General features: G+C 38.6%; 1 protein-coding gene across 17 annotated transcripts in view; it reads right to left on the bottom strand.

The window, feature by feature from the left end:
• The window catches only part of dlg1b (discs large MAGUK scaffold protein 1b), a 156438-nt gene that overhangs the window by 81764 nt on the left and 51675 nt on the right, over window positions 1-22999 (bottom strand). Inside the window, exon 1 of one of the 17 annotated variants that reach the window (XM_051953010.1) lies at window positions 7285-7816. The exons of the other annotated variants lie outside the window; for them this stretch is intronic. Coding sequence (XP_051808970.1) covers window positions 7285-7551 — 267 coding nt within the window. The 5' untranslated portion in view covers window positions 7552-7816. Of the gene's footprint in view, window positions 1-7284; window positions 7817-22999 lie in introns of those variants that run through there. 17 annotated transcript variants of the gene reach the window in all.

Raw genomic sequence — 22999 nt, 5'->3', positions numbered from 1 at the left:
GCGTACGAGAGAGTGTTGCGTACCACGTACCCCGTGCGAGTGGAAAAAAAGTCTCCACGGGCAAGATTGTGGCGAGCACTGGTATCCGCCCACAAAGGGTCAAAAGTCTTCTCCCCGCACGTGTAAATCAGAGCTCCACGGATAATTATGGCACCATACATGGACGAGTAGCAATGTCTCCACGCGCATAAGAGGCTCCTTGCGCGGAGACATTGCCACGAGCGCTCAGAGTGGTTTTTGCGCCCATGGAGACTTTTTTCCTCTCGTGCGACTTTTCACCCAAATTTGACACCATAGCCGCGTGCCTGGACTTGCCGTAAGGCACGTCAGTGACGTAAAATACTGCCGTAAAGCATGTTTTGCGACACTGCGATATAGGATCTTCACATAAAATGATAGACATTTTCTATCGTCCAGACGATATCTATCGTCATGTCGCCCAGCCCTCGCTGGAATTCTTTCAACATGTGGGATGTTTTGTGGTGCATTCCCATATTTATTGTCAAATAACAAAAGATTCCATTGGTCACTAAAGCTGCAACAAGTAATTGAATAATTTCCAGTTATTTTGATAATGAATAAATGTGATCATTTTCTGTTTGTTTACTCTCATGACAGTAAACTGAATACATTCACTCTGATTTTTTCAGTTTATAGAAGTTACATAATAATCCGCTGGAATTCCTTCAAAACCTGGGATTTTCGCGCTCTATTCTCAAGTTTAGTGTCAAATAAAAGCAAAAAAAAAACTCAAATTTTTCACTAAAGCTGTAAGAAATAATTGAATAACAGCCAATAATTCTGAAAATAAATGAATAAACATGAATATTTTCTGGTTTATTTCCTATTCTACAACAGTAAACTGAATATTTTTGCTCTGATTTTGCCGTGTTTTTGTGATTTAATCAAATTTTTTGTGTTTTTCCATCTACTTTGTTCACATTTACACAATTATCTGTTTAAATTCCTTCAAATTCTGGAAGTCGTTTTGCTCAACCTTCATGTTCACTGTCAAAGAAAAGCAAAAAAAACACATTTTCCACCAAAGCAGCAACAAATAACTGAATTATTGATAATTATTCTGATAACAAATGATTACATATGGATATTTTCTGTCTTTCTCTGCGAAAGTAAACTGAATTTAAAAATTACATTCACAAAATTATCTGCTTGAATTTCTTCAAAACGTTAAATTTTTTTTTTTTTGCTTCATTTCGATGTTTCCTGTAAAATGAAATTCAAAGTTTTCACCAGAGCTGCAGCAAAAACACTGAATAACCAAACAAATATTTGGAAAATAAATTCATCTTTTTGACTAATTTTTTCTGTACACCTTCTGAAGACACATGAAAATGTATAGAACTAAAATATATTTTTTAATGATTTGTTTGTATGTTATTTTATTCCCAAACAACATGCCGTGACACAAAGAGAAACTGAAATCTGGATCTAATCTGTCTGGATCTAAAATAAAAGAATTTTGAATCTCTTCAGATTCCTGCCGTTGAATTTTGTACAAATTGGGGCCTTTTTAGATGTTAAACAGCTCATTTTCATGTTTAAAAAGAATATTTGCCAGAGAAAACTAAGTAAACAGCTGAGGAAGCTTCTTGATGTTTCAGTTAAAACTTTTCTCCTTTAATTAACTCAACTATGAACATGAAGTCATGATTTTTTTTTATATTTAAACATTTCTAATAAAACAACAGAAGCTTCAGATTTAAAATGATTTGTGGATTTGATCAAAGTGAGCAGCTTTAAAAATGACAGATGCTCCCTAAATCCTTCACGGCTCTGATTGATAACATCCAGCCCGATCCGTGGAGCCAGAAGTCATTGATCGGATGTCGTCCGATCAATGAGACTTAATTAAGACCGGCTGCGATCAAACCGTCACAGAGCTGCAGCAGAAGAGCGGCTGTTAATCACGGATCTACGGACGCCAGCGGCCGACCCAAGAGTTAAGAGCCGCCTCCGATTAACGGCACAAACCGATGGGACTGCGAGCCGGTGACCCAACAGCTCCAGAACCAGAGGTCAGAGGTCAATAAATCGCTTCCACCTCCAAGCCTTGGGGCGTCCAATCAGAACCAGAGGTCAGAGGTCATTTCCAGTGAAGTCCAGTTTGCAGCGATGCTCCAGATTCACGCTGGAGTCAGACAGAGACATGCTTTACTTTAACCCTCAAAACCCACTGACAGGTTAAAGGTTTTATCTTTAAAAATCCACAAAATTACACAATTTATCAGCCAGTAATGATTACAAAAAGAACTGTCAGATTTTTAACTTCTAGCGTGCCGCTCCCCCTGGAAAAATAAATTAGTGTAAAACTCAACATTGTGTGAAATGACTTGGAAACTGCCAGAAACGCTTAAAACACGTCAAAACAAACTGAAAGTTGCCCAAAACGCCCCAAATTTGTAAGAAATCACTTGAAAATTTATCAAAAAGTCTCAGAAAATGCTCAGAATGCCGCAAACTTATCCAAACTGACTTAAAACCTGCGTAAAGTGGACTTAAAACACGCTCAAAACATTTTTTTAAAATTGAAAACAAACTGAAAATACTTCAAATATGAAGCAAAGGACTCAAAACTTGTGTAAAATGACTTGAAATGTGTCCAAAATTAGTAAAAATCCGTCCAAAATACCACCAAATTGTCTACATTGACTTGAAATCAGGATAAATCATCTCAACTGTGTCCATAATGACTCAAAAAACTCAAAATTATATCAAATAGGGACAGAATGATTTGGAATGTCTGTAAAATGACCTGAAAACAGGCCAAATTCATCTCAACTTTGTCCATAACGACTGAAAAATTGTCTAAAATGACCTGAAACTTGTCCAAACTGAGACTCCGGACTTACTTCACCTCCACATGAATCAGGTTGAGTAAATATGAAGCAGAGCGACGATATTGGAGAGAACAATAAGGCCACAGTGAGGAAAACAGCAACAGGAGTAAACAGGACTAAAGAATAAAAACAGCCACTCCTGAGGATTTATTTCTCTCTTCTCAGACGTTAAACTCTGTTTCTCTGCTCAGCACATGTTGACCACTGAAGCACGTGGACCAGCCTGCCACCGACGCTCCAGAGCAGCCAATCACGGCTCAGCGCTGCCATAAACAGAGCCTCTGATTGGCCGGAGCGCCGGGGCCGAGGAGACGGGCGGCCGAAGCGACCAATGGCGTCACGTTGGGTCAGACGGTGACGGGGAGGAAGTTTTACCCTCAGGTGTCGTCTGACAGGCGCAGAGCTGCAGATGTTCGTGATTTAAACCGTCTGAGTTCAGAATAATCTCATTTACTGTCAGTCTAACACAGAATAAACAACATTTTACTGTTTAAATGAGAAAAAAACATCAGAAGCAGCAGAAATTCACTGAATTGAAACAAATTTGATTTCATAGAAGTACCAAACCTGACTAAACCAGAAAAATCCAGATTTATTATTACTGAAAACACTGTAAATTCACCTGAATTTGTCCTTTTAAAATCCTCTAAATACTCAGATTATTGTAAATAACAGCTAATATTTTGCTTCTTTTAATTCTGCTGAACACTCACGTCTGACTGCAACTAAAACAGATTATGAGAATTATCTTTGGATTTTAAGGCACAAAATGTACTAAAAAATATGACTTCAGTTTCTGCTACTTCTTTATTTACCAAAAATGACGCCTTTAATCGACAAACTGGATACTTGACCCCTCTGGCTTCTTTCTAGTGAATTATTGAAAAACTGCCAAATAAAAGGCGGAAATTGTACAAAAAATGAGAGAAATCTGTCTTGTGTTTTAGCTCAAATACAGAAAACTGCCAGTCAAGCTGCTCAGCCGTGACTTAACACGAGAAAAAACACGATTAATCAGATTAACTTCCACATTTGAGACGTTTTTGGGGTCCAATAAGGGAAATGAAATGTTTCGGAGCTGAAAACAAACAAACTCGGCTGTGCAGATGCATCGTGGGAAGTGTAGGAAAAGTCGATAGACGGCTTTTCACCATCTGAACAAAACAAAACAGGATCAAGGTGCATTCTGGGAAATGTAGGAGCTAGCGTCCACTTCTGCAAAACTCGCAAATAAATTCTGAAAACAAGCTCTTTGAGGATATCAGCGAGAGAATTTTCTGAAATATTTTGTCACATTTTATGAAGCAAACAAATCATGAAGATATTCTGCAGATTTAATCAATAAAATATGTTAGTTAGAAGCAGCTGCAGCTAAAAGTTGAAGGAAATTTTCACTTTGGATGCATTATGTGACATGTAAGTAAAGAAAAAGTAATATTTAAATAATAAATAAAGCTGATTCTACCATGTGGAGGTTCATTCTTTGTATTTAATTCAAAGTAAACTGGTTGTATTTGCACCATTAGCAGCACAACAATCATTTATCTGAGGACATCACAGTGGGTTTTAGAGATATTTTTGAGTGTTTTTTTTTTTTTCATTTTAGGAACCAAACAGAAAATGATGAAGATATTTGTCAGATAATTAAACGTTAGCAGCAGCTCTGACTCTGATTACTGTGAATTATCAGCTCATTAATATTGTCATCTTTAAAAATCACCAATTTTTCAGCCAGAAACTTTCAATCAATTAGTGCCGTTTGGTCGAGAAAATGAACCAAATCTGATTTTAAAATCGCTTCGTTTAGAAATTCGCCAAAAATAAACCGTTCGCCCAAACTAGATTCTGTAAAAAACTAAACATTTTTGCGCTTTCCTGAGAAACCATAAAGCCAGTCATTAGTGACCGACAGTCACCTGACAACAACTCAGACTTTTGGCTGAATTTTATGTAAACAAATAAAAACGTAAACAGTAAAGTATATACAGTACATAAAGCTGCTATTGACTTCCAGGATTGGTGACACCTGTGGGTAAAAAACATTGCCTATTTCGACTCCCCGTTTAGCAATTTTTGTAAAATAATCAGTTTTTAAAAAATGGAATCACCTTCGTCTACAGAAAACATTTTTTCGTAGACGTTCTATTGCAGTGAAAAATGTGACTATAGTGAAGAAAAATGACAATGACACACAATATTTGATTTACAGTAGGTCCTCGGTTTACGACGTCCTCGACCTAGAGCGTTTCGTGGCTACGTCGTCATCTCCCTTAAATTTATTCAGAAAGTCTTGTTCCATCATTTCAATGTACGCCGTTTGTGATGTCAAAACAAATTCCGAGTAGGAACTTGTTGGCGAGCGGAGTGGAGGAATACGTCGTCACGCGGTGCTACATGAGTAAGACGGTTATGTCACGATGTAGGAACAGAATCCTGATGCAAGTGGAGAACCCCCTGTATCTGTATTCAGCCCCTGAACTTCTGAATTTTGTGCTAAATTCAAGAGTAAGTTCCGTAGAAGTTTCACTGCAGCCAAAAAAATCTGCCTACAGTGAAGAAAAATGTAACAGGATCTAAAAACATCCTGTCCAGAGCTCTGATTGATACAGGAAGTGAGTTAGCAGCAGCTGTAGTTAACCAGTTAGCAAGGAAAATTAACCAAATCTCACCCTTAAAATCAGAATAATGCATCAAAATCACTTTTCAGTGAAAATCAAACCCACAGTGAAGAAAAACGGCAACAGGTGCTAAAAACGTCCGGTTCAGATCTCTACTCCGTACAGGAGATGAGCTGTCAATGAGTCAGCTGTAGTTAACCAGTTAACTACCAACTCCAGGGGGTCCTCGGTTTACGACGTCCTTGACTACGGCATTTCATCGTTACGTCAGAACTGGTTACGTGGAACTAGAACGGATGAACACATCGTCACGTGGCGCTATAGGACGGCTTTGTTTGCATTCTCCGGTTGTACTCCATCTTGGATTCTGTTGCATTCACTAACTTTTTGTCCTTCATTATGGATCCCAAGGGTAAGCCAGACTCTTCTGATGCTTTGAAGAAAAAGAAAGCTATCTCCATGGAAGTGAAATCAGATATAATAAAACATGAAAATCGACATGAAAATCAACTTGCATCGATCCATAGAAACGGATCGATGCAAGTTGATTTTTATCCGTCGAAGACCCCCCTGTATTTGATTTAGTTTTAAATTCCAGACTATGTTGTTGAAGTTATATTGCAGTAAAAAATCAACCCACAGTGAAGAAATATGGCAAAAGGAGGTAACAACATCAGGTCCAGATCTCTAATCGGTACAGGAAGTGAGCTAGCAGCAGCTGTAGATAACCAATTAATTACCATTTACAGGAGGTCATCGATTTATGACTTTCTCAAACTACGGTGTTTCATGGTTACGTTGTCACCTCCCAAAAATTAATTAAGAAAGTCTTGCTCCATCATTCCAATGTACGGCCTTCATAGCGTTTAAACAAATTTCATGCGGGAACTAGCTGCCTAGGGGAGCGAACGAATAAGTCATCACACGACGCTATACGAGGAAGACGGTTTCGTTTACATTTGCCGGTCATACGCCACCTTGGACATTGGACCTTTTGCGTTTTTTTTTTTTTTTTGGAAACTTTCTGCCCTTCATTATAGCTCCCAAGCGTAAGTCAGACCCCATTCCTACGGATCGATGGACATCAATCTTAATCGCAAGTCGGAACTCCGTCAAGGACCCCTGTATTTGATTTAGTTTTAAATTCTAGACTATGTTGTTAAAGTCATATTGCAGTAAAAAAACTGATCGACGGTGAAGAAAAGTGGCAACAGGAACATCCGGATCTCTGATCGATACAAGAAGTGAGTTTGTAGCAGCAGTAAACCAAATTTCCGTCAATTACTAGACTAACTTTTCTCAGCTTCACAGTTTCCAGGTTTGGACAATTTCCCATGATTTCCATCAAAACCAAAGCACCGCCCCCCGAAGAACTGATCGATATCATGATGTACGTAACGGTTTTGTTTAAATTTTCGCCGGAGTTCTGACTTATGATGAAAATCGATCCCTTCCTATGGATTGGAAGTTGGAAATCTGTCGAGGACCCCCTGTATTTGATTTAGTTTTTTAAAATCCAGACTACGTTGTTGAAGTTATATTGCAGTGAAAAAAATGAGCCCACAGTGAGTAAATACAGCATCAGGAGCTAAAAACGACCGATGCAGATCTCTGATCAATACAGGAAATGAGTTAGAAGTAGCTGTAAACCAGATTTCAGACTAACTTCTCTTAGCTTCACCGTTTCCAGGTTCGGACAAACTTCCCGCGATTTCCACCAAAATCAAAGCGCCACCCTCGCCGTGACCCCGAGCGTCCTCCTCCTCCTCCTCCTCCTCCTCCTCCTCCTCCTCCTCGGTTCCACCCACCTTGCAGCCGAACATGAGGGAGATGGTGCTGTTGGTGCAGGCCACCTTGCAGTGGCACAGCATGGGTGAGAAGCACTCCAGCTTCTTCATGCTGGGGGACATCTTGTCGGCTCCGGGGCAGTTGGCCGACAGCCGCCTCCTTCGGGAGTGCCGCCGGCTCCTGCCTGGCCGCCCGCCTCCTCCGGCCACCGCACCGCCTCCTCCTCCGCCTCCGCTGCCCGCCTCGCCTCCTCCTCCGCTGCTGCTGCTGCTCCCCGCTCTCACCATCCGCCCTCATTCCTCGCGTCGCTCCATCGCGGCGGGGAGGAAACGTCTCCCAGAGCTCTTCCTTCATCCAGGGAGAACCTCCCCCCTGCGCCTCCTCTTCCTCCTCCTCCTCTTCCTCTGCTGCTGATGGAGTAGATTCCTCTTGACCTCCTCGCGGCGTTCGCCTCGACTCCTCGCCGCGACTCCTTGCCGCTCGTCCTCCTCCCCCCCCTCTCTCTCTCCTCTCTCTGTGTGATGAAGCCGGGCAAGCGAGCGCTGTGTTTAAAGTGTGTGTGTGTGTGTGTGTGTGTGAAGCTGTGGGGGTGTGATTGGTCTCCGGGGGGGGGGGGGGGGGGGGAGGCTGGTCACATGACTCATCGGAAACGAGGAGGGCCGAACAAGAGAGAGAGAGAGAGAGAGAGAGAGAGAGAGAGAGAGAGAGAGAGAGAGAGAGAGAGAGAGAGAGAGAGAGGAGGGGGTGTATCCTCAGGGAAGGTAGAGTGATGGAGGACAGAGTCAGAGCTGAGGAGGAGGATGAAGAGGAGAGAGAGGGAGGAAGAGGAGGAGAGGAAGAGGAGGGAGGGGAGGAAGATGAGGAGAGAGGGAGGAAGAGAGGAAGAAGAGAAAGAGGAGAGAGGAGGACGAGGGGAACAGAGAAGAGACAAGAAGAGGAGTAAAAATCAGGGAAAACTAGGAAGAGGAGGAGTAAAATTAGGAAGAGAAGGAAAAAGAAGAGAGGAAGAAGTGGATGAGAAGGAGGAGGAATAGGAGGAAGAGTAGAAGCTGGTGGACGAGGAGGAAAAAGAACAGGACGCAAAACTGAAAGAGGAAGAGAGGAAACAGAAGAGGAGAGAGGAAGTAGAGGAGACCAAATGACCCAAAGCGGAATAAAACAACTGACCCAAAGTGGAACAAACCAACTGATCCAAACCGGAACAAACCAAATGACCCAAAGTGGAACAAACCAACTGACTCAAAGCGGAACAAACCAACTGACCCAAACTGGAAGAAACCAAATGACCCAAACCAGAACAAACCAAATGACCCAAACCAGAACAAACCAACTGATCCAAACTGGTACAAACAGTTATCTAAACTGGAACAAACCAACTGATGCAAACTGGAACAAACCAACTGACCAGAGCAGACCAACTGATTCATACTGGAACAAACAAACTGATCCAAACTGGAACAAACCAACTGACACAAACCGGAAAAAACCAACTGACCAGAGGAGACCATCTGATCCAAACTGGAACAAACCAACTGACCAGAGCAGACCAACTGATTCATACTAGAATAAACCAACTGATGCAAACTGGAACAAACCAACTGACCAGAGCAGACCAACTGATTCATACTGGAACAAACAAACTGATCCAAACTGGAACAAACCAACTGACACAAACCGGAAAAAACCAACTGACCAGAGGAGACCATCTGATCCAAACTGGAACAAACCAACTGACCAGAGCAGACCAACTGATTCATACTAGAATAAACCAACTGATCCAAACTGGAACAAACCAACTGACCAGAGCAGACCAACTGATTCATACTAGAACAAACCAACTGATCCAAACTGGAATAAACCAACTGACACAAACTGGAAAAAAAACAATTGATCCAGACTAAACAGATCTACTGACCCAAACTGGAACAAACTTGAAGTTAGAGATTCTCTTTCCTCAGAGTCTTTAAACCTCTATCAGCTGATAGTTCTGTGAGCATTTGTGACTGTTTGTGAGTCTGATTGATTTTCATTGCTGTGAGTTTGTTCCCAGGTTTTTTTCTTGCAGCAGACCTCGACATCAATAAGCTTCCCTGAATAAACAAATAACCAACTAACTCCCCGTGAGCTGGACAGTCGGCAGATGAAGCGGCGTCTATCTGATGATGGAGCGTTTGTGATAACGAGGCAGATTCTTGTCCTGGGTGGAGACGTGAGGAATCAGAGGGTCGGTCTTATCTGCTGGGTTTTAATTGGACTGCTTCTGTTCACGTCGACATCCGCCCACCGTCTGTCGCCGAGCGTTAGTCATTCAGGGTGAAGAGGAGATGTGAGAAGAAAGAGAAGCTCTCTGTGGCGATAAATCACATCATGAAGCTCTTTTATCATTATAAAAGGCTGATGAGTCCGTGGATTATTTTTGGAGTCAACTGACCCGACATCCAGCCTACGAAACGTCTCCAAGCACTCCAACAAACATCCCAAAGCTTTCAGACAAAACAGTTACAGCTGAAACTAACACTTTCATGAATGACTGATCTGTTTAGAAAATGGTGAAAAATGTAGATCGGTGTTCCACAAAGATGTTTAGTTTACCGTCACAGAGGAGGAAAGAAATGCAACAAGAGAATCTAGTAATTTTATTTAAAAGCTCAAACTTATCGATCATCAAAATAGTTGCCGATTCATTTAATAGTCGGCAGCTAATTGATCAATCATCTCAGCTCTTAGTACGATTCAGTAATATCTGACAAAGAAAAAAGCAAAGATTGTCACATCTTAAAAGCTGAAATCTGAACATTTTGTTGTTTTTGCTTAGAAACAATCAACAGGATTAACTGATCATCAAACCAGTTGTAGATTACTTTGCCAGATTGATCTGCTGGTCTAAAAAAAAAAAAAAAAGGTCGGAAATGGTGAAAAATACAATTTTCTAAAGCCTTGTTTTATCCGCAACCCAAATATATTTAGTTTGCTGTCACAGAGGTGGAAAGAAAACAGGAAATATTCATGTTTAAGAAGCTGCAATTAGAGAATTTATACAGTTCTTTCTTTAAAAAAAAAAGTTCAAACTGTTTCTGATTGTCAAATAATTGAAATTACTCGATGCAATTCTGAATACAATTCAGTCATATTTGACAATGAAAAAGAAAAAGTCTTCCCATTTAAGATGCTGGAATACAAATATTTTGTTGTCTTTGCCTAAAAATAAAATTGTGAAAAGATTAATCGATTACCAAAAGCAGTTGCTGGTTACTTTCCTGGATCAATCGATTTACCTGTTTGGTCAAGAAAATGTCAGAAAATGGTGAAAAATATTCCCAAAGCCACTGAGATGAGAACTTATTATCAATACCAGCCTGCTTTAACCACATGAATTCTCATCGGAGGGCATTAAGCAGCACACAAGTCTTTGTCATGGTGCCCTTTTACCAGCTTAACTCCCACAATGCTCTCTGTCTGCCAACATGAACTATCTGTAGTCTGAGTAACTACCTTCTCTGTTCTCTACAACATTAAAGAGGCTCCACCTGGTGGAACAACCAGGTATTACAGCTGATCTGCATTTACTGACATGCATGTAGAGAATACAGGAAGACAACAGCTTGGATGCAGAAATGCAACTTTTTTTTAAAGCACTGCAGAGCTATCCAGTTTTCAAGCATAAACAATGGACTCTGTTGTAATTGAAGGGATTGTTATTTAAGAAATTTGAACTCCCTAGCGACAAATGGTAAATATTAAAGAACTTGGAGGGAATCTGGGGCAAACTTGAGTCCAGGAGTCTGTTTCGTCTTAATAATAATGAAGGACCCAGCATCTCATCTGGTTTCACTGCTCTAGCCATGCTTTTTCAAAATAAACCCAACAGGAAGTGAACTCCAGCATGGACAGGCCTCAGAAGAAGCTTCCACTGCAGCGACCTAACATAAAGAACAAGCTTGGAGGCAGAAATGCAGTTTCTTCGTAAAGTTTTGTTATGGTAGCCAGTTGTCAAGCATACAAATTGATTTGAATTGCTTTAATGGACCTGAGGTGTTCATTATTGAAGAAAATATTCGATATTAAAGGACTTAGGTGGGATTTAGAGCAAAAAAACAGGAGAAAGTCCAGATGTCTCCACTGCCTTTGGAACTTTGAAGTATTTTTAAGTTTCTTCAAAAATAAACCAAACTGGAAGTGAACTACAGGACTGAGGTTAATAACTTTAAGGTACCTGAAACGTCCACTATTGACGAAACTGGTCTTAGATTTGGGTGGAATTTAGAGCAAAAAACATGAGAAAGTCCAGGAGTCTGAACTTTGAGTGTCTTTAAGGTTTCACAGTTTGCAACCGTGTACGTAACATTAAGTAGCAGCTTGGATCCAGAAATGCATTTTTTATTGCACTGCAGAACTATCCAGTTGTCAAGCATATACGCTGGATTGATTTTAATAACTTTAATGTAGTTACAGCGTCTATTATCAAAGACGCCGGTCTCAGACTGGGGCTCAGTGCTAACAGGTACTGAATATTAAAGGAATTTAATGGAATCTGGGGCAAAAGAATGTCAGAAAGTCCTGAAGTCCTCGCTGCCTTTTGAATTTTGAAGGTACGTTTGAAGGCTTTTTTTTACTGCTTTATCCAGGTTTCTTCATGATAAATCCAACAGGAAGTGAACTGCAGGCCTCAGAAGAAGCTCCCACTGCAGCGACTTCCATTTGGGACAGTTTTGCACCAATTAGCTTCCATCTGCGCCTGCTGCTGTCCAAGCGCCTCATTATCAAAGCCTGAGTCAGGCTGCACGCTCACATGCGTCACTCAGACTCCCACACATGCAGCAGATGCGGCGAGTTGAGCGTCCAGCAGTGCAGACCGAGTGTTTGCGGTGACGGTGATGGCAGCTGACAGCTTCAGATGCGACGGCCTCCTTCTAAATTTACCCTGCTGCTTTTTTACTCCACAAACCGCCGAGTGTTTGGATCTGGACCCGAAATGACCCGAGTCTCCAGAGATCTGGGTCGAGTTCCACTGAAAAAAACGCTTCATGTTTTGTTAACAGAAAATATCACAAAGGGAGGGTTCACTCAGGCAATTTTACAGCTATTTTAGGATTTTTTTTCTGACGGTCCTATAATACATTATCGTCATTTCACAGGTTGATTTTTATACATTTTTCTTTAGACTGAAATTTTGGTCTTTTTTTTAATGTACGGCTCTAAAACAGAGGTGTGAGAGAAACGTCTTCTCAGTTCCTCTCTATGTCCTGAATATACAGAGAAAATGACAATAAAAATCTTCTATTTTACTCTATAACTGTGAAAATCAATCACCTACTTCCTCAATGGTTTAGTGGATAAATCCAAAGCGACGTCTTTGATATTTTGTGAAATATTCAGTATTTCATCATAATAGACAAAGAAAAGCAGAAATAGTCCCATCTAAGGAGCAGAGATCTGTAGACATTTGGTGTTTTTAGATGAAAATAATCACTGAAATGATTATAAATCCTCTGATTTTCAGTTATTCGATTAACTCCGGACGCATTTTTCCTCACTGTTCGGTCATTTTCACTGCACTATTTTGCAGATTTAGCCCACAGGAAAAGAAAATGAGGCTAAACTTATTATTTACATTTTTACATCCCAAAAAAACTATTCAAACTATTCAAATTTTTATTATTCTGGAAGAAAACACCAGGTTTAAAAGTTGTGTGTTCATCAGAAAACAAAAGAAAAATGACTAAAATGACCCCATTTATGAGCCAGAAACTGCATAACTCTTCAACACATCACATTAAACTTAATATGTTGAGGAAAAACAAACAAAGCTAAGCTTAAAATCATGATATTTCATCTAAATCACTTCATTCTACGCGTCTCATTTAAATAAAAACTCCAAGAACACAATATTTGCACCAGATTCTCTAAAAAAAGGAAAAATTCTAATCAAAATCCTCACATCTTAGAAGCTGGAAGTTGTTAATGTTGTTTTTTATTCAATTAAAATGACAGAATTGACTAGTAATTTAATAATAACAGGTGTTGTTAACCGAGATGCTGCTGCAGATTATTTAATATTTAGCCGGTTGTTTCGGAGCACGGGCTGCACAGTGGAGTAGTGGTTAGCACTTTTGCCTTGCAGCAAGAAGATCCCCGGTTCAAATCCCGGATTTCCTGGGATCTTTCTGCATGGAGTTTGCATGTTCTCCCTGTACATGCGTGGGTTTTCTCCGGGTACTCCGGCTTCCTCCCACAGTCCAACTGGTTACTTGTCCGTAGGTGTGAATGTGAGTGTGATTGTGTGTCTGTATATGTAGCCCTGTGACAGACTGGTGACCTGTCCAGGGTGTCCCCTGCCTTCACCCGAGTCAGCTGGGATAGACTCCAGCACCCCCCATGACCCTAGTGAGGATAAAGCGGTGTATAGAGGATGGATGGATGGATGGATGGATGGATGGATGGATGGATGGATGTTTTGGAGCATAAATAACTCCATATTTTTATTCATTCAGAGCAAACTGCTGGTCAGTATTTTAAACAGCTGTGGAGGTGGCGCCCCCTGCTGTCTTCACCTCAAAACACCCAGACAAGCTGTGAAGAGAAAATCTGAACTAAATTAGAGTGGAGAAGGAAGCTCAGAAGCCATCAAACCAAACGATCAGATGTCGTCAAAGATCTATGAAAACCTATTTTTGGATATTCTTTAAAAGCACAAACAAACTCTAGAAGGCTTCAGCTTCTACGTTTAAGAGGCATATTGGTGTTTTTAATCATGTTATCAGCCAGAAGCTGTAAAAACAGACAGAATTGATGGAGTTGGTAATTTTTCTCAACAAACTTTACGTTTCACATGATGTGCTGAAGATGTATACAGTTTGTGGCTAATAAATGGGGTCATTTTAGGGATTTTTCTTTTATTTTCTGATGAAAACATTGTCATTTTCCCATGTTTTTACAGTGTGGGTCTTTACCACACTAACATTTTACATTTTCCTTGACATCTGGATGTTTAATTCACATCCAAACAGTGTTTTATGTCAAAAATTACACATTTTTCTGACAGAATATTACAGTGTAATTTTTTTCACGGTGTGGGTCTTTACCGTGTTAAAGTGTTGCATTATTCAGGACATTTGGACCGTTTTAGGTCAATAAACTGACATTTTTCTAACGGATTTCAGCAGCCATTCGTGTTGAAGTTTATGTTATTCTTAATTTTGCATAAATAATTAATTAAAAACTTTAAAATCTGCTGTTTTCTTCCCTAGGAAAATAAACTTACAGAATAATTACAATTTGATTTTAAAGATAAAAGGAAAATAAATCACTTTCTGTAACCAGATTGTAGAAAAAAAAAAACTACAAACTGTGAAACCTTTGGTGACCAACAGTGATAAAAAAATCTAAAGCAGTGTTTTCATCTCCTGTGGGTGTTTGGGGTAAATGTTGTACAATTCAGATGCTTTAGCCTAAAAAACACTAGATATTTTCTGATTTATTGCATTTTAACCGTCACATTGGGCTGACAAAATGACTAAAAGTAGCAGAAAAAAAGAGAAACCTCCAGAAACAGCTTGGAGTTCGGAGGGTTAAGTGGAGAAACAAAATGCGAATGAATCATTAATAGAAATATTCTTCAGCTGCAGCCCAGAGATGAATTATTTAATCTGCAGAGAAAGGTGCAGCTCCAGCAGAAACCAGCAGGCGGCAGCAGATCTTCAGATTTAATCATCTTCTGTCTCTTTTCTAAAAGCTGCAGCTCGACGACATCTAAAGCAATAAATTATAAAACCAGGTGCACGATCACTTCTGTATTAAATCTGCTGATATTTTCATCGTGTTTTATCCTGAATACAAACTCCAGGATGGTGAGAATAAACATGCTTATTCTGGTTCTCCTCTAAATATTTTAAAGGTCTGAAGACATCAAACCAAGGAAGAAACAACAAAAAAAAGAATATTACAGAATTGCGCCTTTTCATTTCACAATTGTTTTGCTGTATTTAAAAAATATCTACCCAAAAATTTTAAAAAAAATAGCCTCTAAAAATTATTGTTAATGTTGTAAAAAAAAAACACTACAAAAAATATTCCTAATAAATTCTATTGCATTTTAGAAAAACATTTTTTTAGATAAAACCTGCTGTTAAAATACAATTATTGTGTATTTTTAAATTACATTATTCCATCTATTTTTATATTTTTTATATATCCAAATTTTCATACATTTTTAATTTTACTTTTAAAATGTTTTTGGTATTTCATTAAATTCATTTTTAGATATTTCATAAATTATATGTATGCATATTTTATATATTATTATTTTGATATTTAATTCTATTCATTTTTATATATTTTACATATTACATTTTATTATTTTTTTTCAAATTTTATTATTTTAAATTACTTGTAAGTTATTTCTTTTTTTAATACATTTGCAAATTTTATCATAATTTCACAAACATTTCCTTCCATTTAATTGTTAAAACAGTTGCATCTGAGTTTAATATAAATATATTCATAAAATTAAAATAAATTAGTGACAGAAAACAGAAAAAGAAGAGATTTGTTTATTAAATAAGAAATAAATCGTTTAAAAGTGTTGGAATGATTTAATTATTGTCTACCATCTACAAACGTTGATCTGCAGAAATAGTTTTCATCATTTTACATAGAGTTTGTCACATCCATTTAATTAATTTATTATTACTATTTTATCATATTAGAGGTATTTAGATTGTTTCTACATGTGGAAATGTTGCTCATCAAACTTTAAAACCTCAAAAATACGCATGAAGTCCTAAAATTAAGGCTACAAAAAGCTAATTTATGGAAAACCTTGATTTTTTCCAGTACTTCACTGTATTTTTCATTGTATTTTATTGTATTCTGCAACAATATTACAGTGTGGGTCTTCACCACACTAATATTCTACATTTCTCGACTTTTGGACGTTTAATTCACATCCAAACAGTGTTTTAGGTCAATAAAAGAAGTTTATCTGACACATTTCATGAAAAAATTGTGTTTTTGAGACCAAGAATTCAAAACAAATATATATTAGTCAACTTAAACTTCCAATAACCTTCACCTAGAGGAGTTTTAATGTCGAAGGGTGATTTTAATGTTTTTAACATTGACAATATAGTGAAACGTGTTTATTTATCTGCATTAATAATTGGTTATTTGTGGATTTCTGCTGGTAAATGATCTGTGGAGACGTAAAGTAATAACTCAGTCGGAGGTTTCAGGGTGAATTCGGACCCCGATGCGTCTGAGCGTCACCAGAGAAGCTCCGGTGTCGAGTTTCAGAGCCTCACCTGTCCCCGAGTCGACTCACCTGTTGTGGTGTTTTGGTCCCGGAGGACGGTTTGTTTGGCAGCGGCTCTCAGAGAGTCGACCCAGATGGAGAGGCGTCGCCCGAGGTGAGGCAGGGGGGAGGAGGGGGGAGGCCGGAGCCATCTGAGGTCACAGCACCACTCCCTACCCACAATCCTCTCTGCTCCACCACCACCACCACAACAACAACAGAGCAGGAAGCTCTGAGCAGCTTTTAGCGTCTCATTTTAACATTGATTCTGATTTTACTGCGTGAAGCTGAAACCATTTTTGTTTTTTATCTTTCCTGTGTAATAAAAATGTGTTTGTGTTGTCTAATTAAATGTGAACTGAAGGACGTGCAGCAGCTGAAAAGGTGCAGATGATCCCAAAACCAACCATTACTCACTTTATCGAAAAAAAAGTCAAATATCTGATAGTGGCAGCTTTTTTAATTTTTATAACATTTCTTTATCTTTTAAACCAGTAAATGGCATATTCTTTGTTTTTGACATAATTGAGATCAAAATTCATAATTTCTTTTGATCTTCAACCGTCTGAGACAAAATGAAACCATTTATTAACTTGAAAAGCTCTCAGAATGCTCAGTCGCATCATTTCCAACAGATGAAATCTTTAAAAAATCTGAGGCACCATAGAATGTGGCCATTTCATATACATGAACCCACAAACAAAATGACCTTGCTCTGAATATTCGGATCTCAAAATTAATATTCAGATACCACCGTCATGATCGAATATTCGGGTCCAGCCCTACTGAAAACAACCAAACTAAGATGCTAAACTACCATAAAAGGACATAAAACAACCAAAATGAGACTCCAAATGAACTCAGAAAGACATGAAATGACCAAAACCATGCCACAAAACAACCACAAAATGACGAAGAACAACAAAACTGGGACATAAAAAGATGCAAAATGAACAAAATGTCACACAAAATCACAAAATGACATAAACCAACCAAAATAAGCTGCTAAACCACCACAAAATCAGTTTAAAACAACCAAAATAAGACTCCAAATGAACTCAGAAAGACATAAAATGACCAAAACCATGCCACAAAACAACCACAAAATGACGAAGAACAACAAAACTGGGACATAAAAGGATGCAAAATGAACAAAATGTCACACAAAATCACAAAATGACATAAACCAACCAAAATAAGCTGCTAAACCACCACAAAATCACTTAAAACAACCAAAATAAGACTCCAAATGAACTCAGAAAGACATGAAATGACCAAAGTATAGCACAAAACAACCACAAAATGACGAAACTGGGACATAAAAAGATGTAAAATGACAAAATTGTCACACAAAGACCACAAAATGATCGAAAAGAACCAAAATGAGACGCTAAATGAATTCATAAAGACATAAAATGACCAAATCATGGTATAAAACAACCAAAAATGATGTAAAACGACCAAACTGTGACATAAAGAGACATGAAATGTCCAAAATGTCACACAAAGTCCACAAAATGATGTCAAACAACCAAAATGAGACACCAAATGAACTCATAAAGGCATAACATTCAATTCAATTTTATTTATTTAGCGCCAATTACAGGTCAAATTGTCTCAGGACGCTTTACGGAACCCACATGCCTGAACCAAAATGACCAAATGATGACACAAAACAACCACAAAATGATGTAAAATGGCAAAATTGGGACATAAAGAGACGTAAAATGGCCACAAAATGACGTAAAACAGACAAAATGAGTCACTAAACTATCACAAAACAATACAGAACAGAAAAAAATTAGGAACCAAATGAACTTGTGAAGACACAAAATGACCAAAGTACAGCACAAAGCAACTAATAAATGATCAAACTGGGACATAAAGACGTAAAATGACAAAATTGTCACACAAAGACCTCAAAATGATGGAAAAGAACCAAAATGAGATGCCAAATGAACTCATAAGAACATAAAATGACCAAATTATGGCACAAAACAACCACAAAATGATAAAAAAAAGTGATGTAAAAAGATGTAAAATGACCAATATGTCACACACAGACCACAAAGTGACATAAAACAACCAAAATGACACGCCAAATGAACTCATAAAGACAAAAAATTACCAAAGAATGGCACAAAACAACCACAAAATGACGGTAAACAACCAAAATGTGATGCCAAATGTCGCCAGATCAAACATTTGTCTTTAAATTCCTACTTCCATTAACTAAATCCACATTTCTCTCCCTGGTTTTCTCGTCTCCTCCTCTTCCTCCAAACAGCACAAAGACAGAATCCATTATTCAGCAGAAAACCACAGAGATCCTCCGTCAGCGGGAAAACAGACGGAGGGAAAAGATCAGACGAGGAAATCAACCGTCCTTTAATAACCGCCGTGTTTAACTCCCAGCAGTCGGCAAGGAGGAAAAAAAAGGAAACAGGAAGCAGATTACAGCCAGATATAAAAAGATGCAGCCAGAAACGTTTAGCGCCAGTTGTTTAATGACAGGGCGTGTTACCATCTGCAAACACCACACGTTCAGACGGAAAAACAACCAAACATGACAACGCGAGATTTACACGAGGATGGAAACAGACCGGACGCTGAGATTTCTGCTGTTTCTTCTTCTACTGTAACAAAACCTGCTGCTGCTGGACTACCCCTTCATCAGAAACCACAGAAGAAGAAAAGAGCGCCAGCTACACCTTAAAACTAAAGAAAACTTGTTAAATTCTTTTGTATAAACATTCAAATACTTGGTTAGATACTGAAGATTACAGCAATTCTTCAGGCTGCTTCTTCTGTCATCAAAAGTCTCTTAAAACTAAACGTAAAATACTGGACGACTCTACAGTGTATTTTCCAACATACAAGATGTTCTTCAGATTTATCAGCCAATGGGGTTCCACTGCGGATAATCTGCAATATATTTTCCAACGTGCACGACCTTCTTCTTCAGATTCATCAGTTAACACGGTTCCTCCAGGTACCGTAGATATTCTGCGTTATAGTTTCCGACATACATGACCTTCTTTTACGTATTACCCAATAATATATTCTTCCTTCTGCTTCCTTACCAGCCAATACATTTTTAACTGGATAAACTGTTAACAAACCCACTCACAGCTGTAGATTTGCAGACATTTGCTCATAAATCAAAGTATTTCCACGTTAAATATTTTGTAGATTAGATGCTGTACCTGGCAAGTTCTCCGACATGCACGACCTTCTTTTTCTTTGTACTCACAAACATATTTTTCATTGTTTAAACTAGCATGCATGACCTTTTCCCTTCCTTACCAGCTAGTACATCTCTATTAGCACTCAATCCCAACAGACAGCTGTAGTTTTGCAGGTATTTGCTCATAAACCAAAGTATTTTCATGTTAAGTCAGATTTGGCTCCTAGACAGCCGTCCACTGCTGTGATTTTGCTCAATTCACCTCAGATTTATTAGAAAACTCCCACCGGAAACCTGCCGATTTAACTCCACAGCGCCGCTGGAGGTCGAAGGTCCAGACGACACGCCGAACAAAAAGCCAATTTTCCCTCCGTCTCCACCTTCCTGTGTTTTCATGAGAGCGCCCGGCCCACGCCTTCCCAGCATCCTCTCTGTTCCTGCTCCTCGCTAACCTCTCCTTCTGTTCTCCCTGCAGTCTGCTGGCAGCCACTCTCGGTGTGTTTCTACGCCAGCGTGTCCGGCTGTGTGTCTATGTGTGCGCTCGTTTTGCACGCCTGGTTGCCCCTCTTGGCTCGTGTCGGCCTCCGGGGCACATCAGCCTCCTGCAGCACGCCGAGCTATTTAAATTCTCCACGTCGGCCGGAGCAGGTCTGAGCTGAGACTAAACTTTCTGCTGCGAGCTTCAGATCGTCACGAGGTTCATCTGCTGCAAAGACTGGAGGAAAACCAACACACCTTCGTACGAGCAGACGGGAAATTAATAACGTACAACAAGAAATAAATGCATTATCAATCACTTTATCGATTTAGGAATTAATCTGGTGTTCAAAAAAATTCAGAAAATATTGGAAATATTTTTTATAGTTTGTGTTTTTACAAAAAATTTGATTTAAATTCTCCTTTTATTGAAATTTTTTTTTAACATTTTTATTATTTTTTATTATTATTTTAGTGTGTGTTTTATTTTCATTCTTTTTTTTTTAATGTAAGTTTTTTAATTTTGTGATACTATTTAATAATGTGTAATATCTGAAAAAAATTGGTATTTGGTAATTTGGAATTTTTTTTACAAAAGTTAAATAATGCAAAAAAAAAAGATAAAAAATGATACGAATTAAAAAAATAATATTAAGACTAAAAATCCCTTCAATATTTCAAGCATTTCAATTTTATTCTAAACTGTAAACTAGACAAAACTAAAGTAGGAAGATTTACAAATAAAAAATAGAATAAAAACAGATCTAACTAATTTTTACGAATTTAAAGTTACTGTTATGACAAGAACAATATTTAACATGACAGAAAAACAAAAAATATAGAGAAATAAAACATTTACAATATTTCTACATTTATAAAAAATCTGTTTTGTAAATCTTTTTATTTTAAGTGACTTTTTGTGTTTGAATTATATTTTTTCTCATTTTAAAGGAGAGTACGAAATCCAAAATGAACTGAAATAAAATTAGAATCATGTAATGAAAAATGTATTTACAATAACTGATTATGCAAAAAAAATAATAAACCGTAAAAGTTGGGACCAAACTGAATTTGTAACTGACTGCATTTCAAAATAAACTAAAATCTACACAAATGAAACAAAACTAAAGAGAAAAAATCATAAATACTGAGTTACAAACAACGTAGAGTCTGAATTAGATGTAAAATGCAGATTTAAAGTGTAATGTAGGACGTAAAATAAGACCTAAGAGCTCAGTCGTGTTTGCCGTTTCATTAAAGTCCTTTTAAAACACATTTATGAAGCCAGAAGTGACAGCAGCCGATAGCTCACCGCCGCCTTCAGCAACCCGGCTGTAATTAACATAAATTATTAAGTCACGTTTCCCTGGAGGCCGACGAGCCGCTGATCAGAGCAGAGACCAGTTCATGTATCAACAGCCTGGAATGATAAAGTCCTGCTGAAGCTCATTAACCTTCAGAGCTGGAACCAAACAACACAGAAAGTAAACCTCTGCAGGTAGCAGCTGATCGGCTTCCTGGAGGATTCGTTTACGGTCGCTTTCTGATTCTCTTCTGATTTCCCCTTTAACCTCCAGCTGCATCCCAAACCGGCGTTAAAGACTCAATTCATAGATTTTGAAGAAAAGAAGTCACTGAGAAAGACGTGAGACTGAAAAATGTCCTTACTGATGAATCTGCTGGCTGATTCGGTACGTAACATAACAGTTTCTAAGAGCACAAAGAGGATTATTTAGATCGCTTGTTTTGGTCTACATTCATTTCTTTTTTACTTAAACAGTCAACGATTAGAAAAATATCTGTCAATTGTTCTCTGATTGCAGCACTACATTTTCCTATTTTTATGAATAAATGAAAAACCAAACAATGAATTCCTCTCAACACCTGCAGTCACAAGCTGAGAAACAAGTACAGGGGGTCCTCGGTTTACGACATCCTCGACCTCGACTTACGGCGTTTCATCCTTACGTCGTTCCCATAGATAGACAGATACTTTATTAATCCCGAGAGAAATTCATTCATAGGTGGGTCCTCAGTCTGGAAACCAGATGGACCTTCAACCAATGAACCTGCAGCTCTGATAAAACATCTGGAGATCAAGTTTCTGGAAGTACAGACTGGGATGCTAAACTCTCCATCTGCTCAGTAAAAGCTGATCCAGTTAGCTAAGTGTGGGCTGATTTCAGTTTGTCCTTTCAGACCCAATAAACAAATGATAAAAACATCACGTAAACATCAACCTCATTTGTAACGCTGCAGGCAGCTCATGCTAATTGCTAAACGCTGAGGTAAAGCCACATTAACGAGCAGTACGTCAGGCAGAAATAAACCAGATGAAGCAGCTAAACATGTCTGTTTCAGCTTCCTGCTTTGGTGTTTGTTCTGTCGTCGTCCGTCTGTGTGTTTGTGGTCAGCGCTGCTTTAAAAGAAAAAAAAAGGAAAAGAAAACTCTGCAGTGGCAGCAGCATCCCGACACGTTCAGCTGTGCTCAGTGTGAAACTACAGCTCAGCGTTATTCAGGTCAAAGAAACATGGAGAGTGAAGCTGCAACTGAACCGTCTGCAGCCAAACTCCACCACAAACACTCCACCGTCACTTCAAACCACAAAGCTTCAATAAGAGACGAGCAGCTCCACAACATCTCAACCCTGCAGCTGTCACACCTGATGTCATGTGACCCCTTAAAGACATCTTCTGATTGGATCTCACAGCTATTTAACCACCTGAACCTAACAACTAGGCTGATTATCTTGAGGAAAAACATCAAATGTCACCATTTATC

Source organism: Acanthochromis polyacanthus, chromosome 9, assembly GCF_021347895.1.
Source record: "Acanthochromis polyacanthus isolate Apoly-LR-REF ecotype Palm Island chromosome 9, KAUST_Apoly_ChrSc, whole genome shotgun sequence".
In the NCBI taxonomy this organism is placed as follows: Eukaryota; Metazoa; Chordata; class Actinopteri; family Pomacentridae; genus Acanthochromis; species Acanthochromis polyacanthus.
Note: the sequence above shows the minus strand (reverse complement) of the source record. Positions and strands in the feature narration are given on the sequence as shown.